At 56.6% G+C, this 6,689-nt stretch overlaps 1 protein-coding gene across 1 annotated transcript; it reads left to right on the top strand.

Moving 5' to 3' along the window:
• Positions 1-5,294: 5,294 nt before the first annotated feature.
• LOC130488437 (uncharacterized protein K02A2.6-like) lies at positions 5,295-6,389 on the top strand. Its single transcript, XM_056862114.1, has one exon. It carries the CDS (start codon positions 5,295-5,297, stop codon positions 6,387-6,389), a length of 1,095 nt encoding a protein of 364 aa, XP_056718092.1.
• The last annotated feature ends 300 nt before the right edge of the window (positions 6,390-6,689 follow it).

Here is a 6,689-nt window from a genome sequence, read left to right as displayed (position 1 = left end):
AATACACAATGAAACATTCACAGAAGATCTCTCTATCACCTCACCCAGGAAAAGGACTGATGTGGGAAATGGGATGGGGGAGGGTTCACATCACACCAAGGGTGAAGATGGGAATATGACATCAGCACCCCCCCCCCCACTTTGGGAAGTACCCACTCTCGCAATAGCAGGAGGCAGGGCTGGCATCCACACACACGCCTCACACAATGCAAAACATTCACCTAACCAACTGGGCACGCAGAAAAAGGAGTGGCCGTGGGCCATTTGGAACCCACCCCATCGCCTCTGCTGTCTAAACCAACCATCTATACCAGGGCAAAAAAGCACGGGGAGAAAGGCATAGCATTCTTGAGGTTTTATGGTTTTAATGTTCTTTTTTTTTTTTTTTTGGCAAGTTTTAATTAGCTTATCTTACTGGTCCTTGTGATTTTTTTTTTCGTGGTGTGTGAGTGATATAGCTATGCTAATTATGGCCATGTGCCACTGATGGAGGCCTTGCGCCAAAATGTGTTTGGGGCACCGTCTTTTATCTCTTTTGTGCACATTTGTTTCCTGTTCTTGATTGGTTCCTATTTTAAAACACTGGAATCAGGTTGGGCACCTATGACCTGATTTCTGTTGCATGTAATCTGTATTTTGGCCCTCAGTTTCCATGGGAGCAATCCAAAATAGTCAGTTGTGCATAAGCCCCATTGAACTCAGTGGGGATTTACTTCAGAGTAAATATAGTTAGAACTGAACTACATGCCTCTGATTCTAGGGGTTTTCATTTATGATATTGAAAACATTACATGTTCAGTTATTCCAAACTGAAAACACTCCGAATATTGATTTAATCAGGGATAATAATTACATTTTGTACTTTTGACCAAGCTGCAGTTCGGGCCAAAGGCTCTTGTTGTCCCTTCATTTTTACACTCTCACCATCTATTTGTTTATGTGCGAAAACGCTGATGCTGCCTCTCTAGAGACCTTCTCCAGGCAGCTCACAACGGAGACAATACAAAAGAAGGAGCCCATTAAAAACAAGCCCTTCCTTCTCCTCCTGTTGGGACCCACTGTCCTGGCCGTCTCTGGCCAGCAGCGGATGATGGCTCCCTTCCAGGCTCCGTTCTGCTCATGAGACCACACAGCCGACAGAGCCAAGAGCCGCCCTCTTCACTCCCGGCCGGGGTGGGGGTGGGTGGGGGGCAGAACTCCGTGTACTCAAAAGACATTCTTTCCATGGTGTGAAAAAATAAAGGGATGTGTATACTCACCTCAAACAAAACAAGATGCCACAGGATTTAAATCCAAATTATTTTTAAATAGTGTTATTTGTCCAATGAGGGGGGGAATCAGTCTGCTCACCGGAGAAGTGTAAAACACTTATTTCATCTTATTTCAAGTGTAAAACACTCTTCTTTCAACACTCAGATTTCATCTGCCCTCACCAATGCTTAAAATCGTACTACTTTTTACCCAGTGCATGTATTGCAAATAGGATGACGATATTAAATGATTACCTTTAAGGAACAATAATTGGTGAATGACAAGCAGACTGTCAGTCAGAGACATCCCAAACCATTTTAGAATCTATAATTTAGGGCAAGAAAGGGGGGGGGATCTCACATGTGAGGCAGCAATTCCCCATGGTTTCCACTCACAATTCCACCACCAAACTAAAAGAGGTGAACATTTTAGGGAAACGTGAATGGATTCCTCAGAAAAACAAGGTAATGGTGCCAACTTGGAATGTTTGCTTTGAAGGGGGGTGAGCCAAGCGGCGGGCACGCCCTCCCCCCCATCCTGCCACCGTGGAATGTAATACCGGAGGGGAAGGCGCAGGTCGCTCAGTCACTGGCAAAATGCCTGGAAGCAACTGGAGGCCTCCAGGTTTTTATTTTATTTTGGGGTGTGTGGTGGTTGTCAATTTTCTTGCTTATTAAAAAGATCCCTCACAGCCTGTAAAAGAAGGGAAATGCTTCTGAAAGACATGGGTCCATATTGGAACAACTGAAAATGCTTTTTCCTTTTCATTTAGAAAATGTGTAGGCCGCCACCTCTCCACAGAGAGCCTGAATGCCTGAGAGCTCCGGGAGAGAAAGTCTCCACCACCGCAGCTGCCGCCGGCGGCACCCTCTGCCACAGACTTCAACCATTTCTTTTCTTTGAAGAACCTTGAAGACAAGATACCCGTGATGGAAGGGGGGGGGGGCGCTGGGGATTTCTCACAGGACATTCTGCACTTTCTCCAAGTCACTTCCCCAAGGCAGCAGAAGACCTCTTCTACACCCCATGTTGTCACAAGCTCAGAAGAACCTCAAGAGCTGTGGTTGCCCTTTCCTAGTGGTGCTCCTGGGAACGGAGATATGACTTTTAGCCCCATCCTTCCCAGTAAAGAATGAAACAAGACTCACGAGAGCCACACCACACCTTTTTAATCTGAATGGGGGCAGGGAGAGAGAGAGAGGAAGGTCCCCCTTCTTCCTATCCCTGCCAGAGAGACTGCATGAGGATGGGACATAGCGGTTTTGCCACTCCGCTCACTCACTCTCAAAGGCCAGTTGTACGGTGGCGCGAACTGGCTTTCAGGAGGCTCAACTCCTCTGCCTTCCAGGTAAAAGACACGCGCTCCTTCAGCACGTGGGTAGAAGGGCATGACAGAAGCTCCTGTGCCACAAGAGATCAGCCAAGTCTCTTTCCCGGCCCGGCTGCTCCAAGCGTCCATCTCAGGCAACTCACCAGCCCCTGCAAGGTAGTCCCTCCCGACCCCCTCGGCCTGGTCCTCCCATCTGCACCCCAAGTTCCCACTGCTGCCAATGGCTGGCCTGATGGCCAGCAGCAGGGGGGGAAGTGGCCGGCAGAAGTGCCCGGAGGGAGCCCCACCGCTTTTGTCCTGAGTCCTGGTCGGCCGGTGCCAGCAAGCCCGTCTTGGCCTTCCAGGACTTCATGTGCTAAGAGAGCTGGCCTCTCCAGTGGCCCAGAGCAGTGGCATGCAGGGCAACCCCTGCTCTTGACCTGAAGGTCACGTGTGGTCCCCAAGGCCCCTCCCTTTGCTGCCACCACTGGCAGGAGCTGGACCACAGCCTGGCCTGGCCCAGGAAGGGAGGGCCCACTGGCCCCTGGCAGGACCTGGACCCAGTGTTATGTATGTGTTAGAAGGTAAGCACGGGGAAATCCTAGGAGCTTGAGTCCTGGGCAAAGGCTCCTAGCCCTGCTCGCCCCATTGGCTGAAACAGGGCCGCGCTATTGGCCCTAAGCCAGCGCACGCCATTGGGCACGGGAAGGTTGTTCCCCCCATCATGGATCAGGGGGGAGCGGCCACAGGCGGCCAGGGGGGCATATAAGCAGGACCATTCCCAATGTATCCCCAGTTCTGTTCTACCCTACAATAAACGTTGGTTGCATTGAACTCCGTCTCCGACCTCTTGAATCCTGCCCACGCAGACTTAACAGTGGCGACGAAGGTCTGGAAAGCGGCCGGCTGACCTACTGAAATCACTCTCGTTCCGCCATTCCACAGTGGCCAGTAGGCAGCCTGGTCCGCCCTCGCTGAATCACACGCCAGTTGGCCCGCAGCTCTCGCCTCTCTCCGCGACCTTGCTGTGTCCGGTTTGCAGCCCGGCCCGATTGCTACTTCGCTTGGATTCTTGAGGGAGACAGCCACGCACACAATGGCCGGCCGTGGCTCCGTGGAAGTGTTCGACATTTCCTGCCATGGCGCCTGTAAGAGCTACGCGAACCGCACAGCTTTCTACTTGGATGCCAATGACATCACTGACGCCGGGAAGAAGCGCTCCACTTTCCTCAGTTTGTGCGGGCCACAGACTTTCGAGCTCGCCCAGACCCTGCTGGCCCCCGCTGAACTGAGCGCGATGCCTTTTCCCGCCATCATAACCGCGCTGGGGAATCATTTCAGCCCCCAGCCAACTCGGGCCGCCCGCTGCCTGGCATTCCACCTGCGGGACCAGGAAGCCGGGGAGTCCGCCTCCAGGTACATCACCGTGTTCCACACTGCCGCTCGTTCCTGCGACTTCCCGGATCTCGACGACTGACTGTGTGACCGTTTCGTGTTCGGCCTGAAGAGCTGGAAGGTGCGCCGCCGGCTCGTAGCCAAGAAGGACCTTAAGTTGGCCACGGCCATCGAGGAAGCCACTGCGGCCAAATCCACTTCACGGTCTGGTCGTTTGGGTGACCGTGCCCCCGTGCCGCCGCCTCAAGCACCGGCTCCCATCCACCACGGGAGGGCCAGCGATGTGACCTCCAGTGACGAGGACGAGGCCCACAAGCTGAGCGAGAAGGGGTCCTCCCGGGGCACAGGTCGCGAGTCCACGTGTCCCGCCCGTGCGCCAGCTGCGGCGACTGCCACGACCGCCGCACATGCCGGTTCCGGGATGCCGATTGCCAGAACTGCGGGCGAGTAGGCCACATTGCCAAGGCCTGCCGCTCTGCTAAGAAGGGTCGCCCGGCCAGGCAAGATGGCGCCACTCAGCCCGTCCACGAAATGGCCGATGGCGACTTGTCTCCCCCGCGCCGCAGCCACCACCATGTCCAAAGCCTCCTGTAACTCCACAAGGTCCACGGCATGGAGAAGGTGTTCATCTCGCTGTTGATCGAGGGCACCCCATGCAAGATGGAGGTCGACTTGGGCTTGACCCTCTCCATCATCTCATCGGACACTTTCTGCGCCCTCGGGAGCCGCACACGCCTTCCCAAGCTTCAGCCGACGGGCATCACCATCGCGGACTACCAGCACTGTCAGGTTCCGGTCCGCGGGGTGGCCTACGTGAACATGCAGTTCCAGGGGCGTTCTGGCCACCTGCGCCTGGTTGTGGTCGACGGCCCCTGCACCAGTCTCCTGGGTCTCGAGTGATTCCCGGCTCTGGGGCTCCACATCGCCGGCATCCACTGCATCGAGCAGACTCAACTCGACGCAGTCTGGGCTGAATTCGCGGACGTCTGGCAGGGCCCGCTGGGCCGCTACAAGGGTGCTCCAGTGCACCTGCAGATCGACCCCGCTGCCGCCCCCATCCGTCTCAAGCCCCGCCGGGTTCCCTTCGTGCTCAAGGCCCGGATCGACGGTGAACTCGACCGCCTCGTCGCACAGGGTGTCCTGGAGCCTGTCCCCAACGCCCGCTGGGAGACTCCGATTGTCATGCCGCTGAAGGCGAACGGGGAGGTCCGGATCTGCGCAGACTATAAGTGCACTATCAATAGGGCACTGCAGAGCCATGCCTACCCCGTGCCAGTCGTGAGCCACCTCCTGGCTCCGACACCGGGTCCTGGAGGCCCTGCATGCCTGCCACCCGCGGATGAAGGTGCTAGCCAGGAGCTACGTCTGGTGGCCAGGCATCGATGCCGCTGTTGAAGAGTGGGTCAGCCGGTGCCGACCCTGCCAGGAGTCCCGACCGGAAATGCCACAGGCCCCGACTCAATGCTGGGAATCGACCCGCACTCCCTGGTCCTGCATACATATTGATTTTGCGGGCCCCTTTCAGGGTAAGACTTTCTTGGTCGTAGTCGACTCCTACTTTAAATGGTTGGAGGTAGTCACCGTCCCATCCATGACGGCGCGCGGGGTTGTCCGGGAGCTGCGCCGCCTTTTCGCGACCCACGGCCTGCCGGACACGGTGGTCTCGGACAACGGGGCACAATTCACGTCGGCCGAATTCCAGGACTTTATGGCAAGGAACTTGATTCGCCACGTGACCTCGGCGCCTTTCCACCCATCCACCAACGGCCAGGCTGAGCGGATGGTCCGGACGACAAAAGAAGCCCTGCGGCGACTCGCCCAAGGAGACCGGGACACAAGCCTGGTGGACTTTTTACTAGCCCAGCACGTCACCCCAAGCTCCGTGACCGGGAAGAGCCCTGCCGAGCTCCTGATGGGTCGCCGACCTAAGACGCTGCTCGACCGCCTACATCCAGACCTCACACCCGATAAAACCAGCCGAGAGGCACCTACAGCCGCCCCGAGGGTCGTCGAGCAGGAAGACCCCGTCTATGCCCGGAACTACGGGGCCGGGCCGGCATGGATCCCGGCCACGGTCCAGGAAGCAACCGGCCCGGTACCATACCGGGTCGCCACCCCGGAAGGCCGCTGCCTGGCTGACCTCAACCCTGCCACGGTGACTCCAGTGCTCCCCAGCATTGCGGACCCGGAGGTCGCCGGAGCAGCGGACCCTGAGCTGATAGGTGAGTCACCAACAGCCTCATGGACCGCATTCACCGATGCTCAGGCGGGGGAAGCAACCGCCACCTCGGGCACGAGCAGCGGCGTAATCCTGGATCTATGGATGCCCCCAGCTCCAGCAACTCCTGTCCCCGCTCCCCGCTGGTTGCAATGGGTCCGAACAAGACCGGCCTATCTCAAGGACTTTGTATGCTCGAGCATTGTCTGGACTTAGGGGGGAGGGGTGTTATGTATGTGTTAGAAGGTAAGCAGAGGGAAATCCTAGGAGCTTGAGTCCTGGGCAAAGGCTCCTAGCCCTGCTCGCCCCATTGGCCGAAACCGGTCCGTGCTATTGGCCCTAAGGCAGCGCGCGCCATTGGGCACGGGAAGGTTGTTCCCCCTCTATCACGGATCAGGGGGGGGAGCGGACACAGGCGGCCAGGGGGGGATATAAGCAGGACCATTCCCAATGTATCCCCCGTTCTGTTCTACCCTACAATAAACGTTGGTTGCATTGAACTCCTGCCCATGCAGA

The sequence above is a fragment of the Euleptes europaea genome, chromosome 16 (genome assembly GCF_029931775.1).
Source record: "Euleptes europaea isolate rEulEur1 chromosome 16, rEulEur1.hap1, whole genome shotgun sequence".
NCBI lineage: Eukaryota > Metazoa > Chordata > Lepidosauria > Squamata > Sphaerodactylidae > Euleptes > Euleptes europaea.
This window is presented reverse-complemented; position numbering and strand designations above follow the sequence as displayed.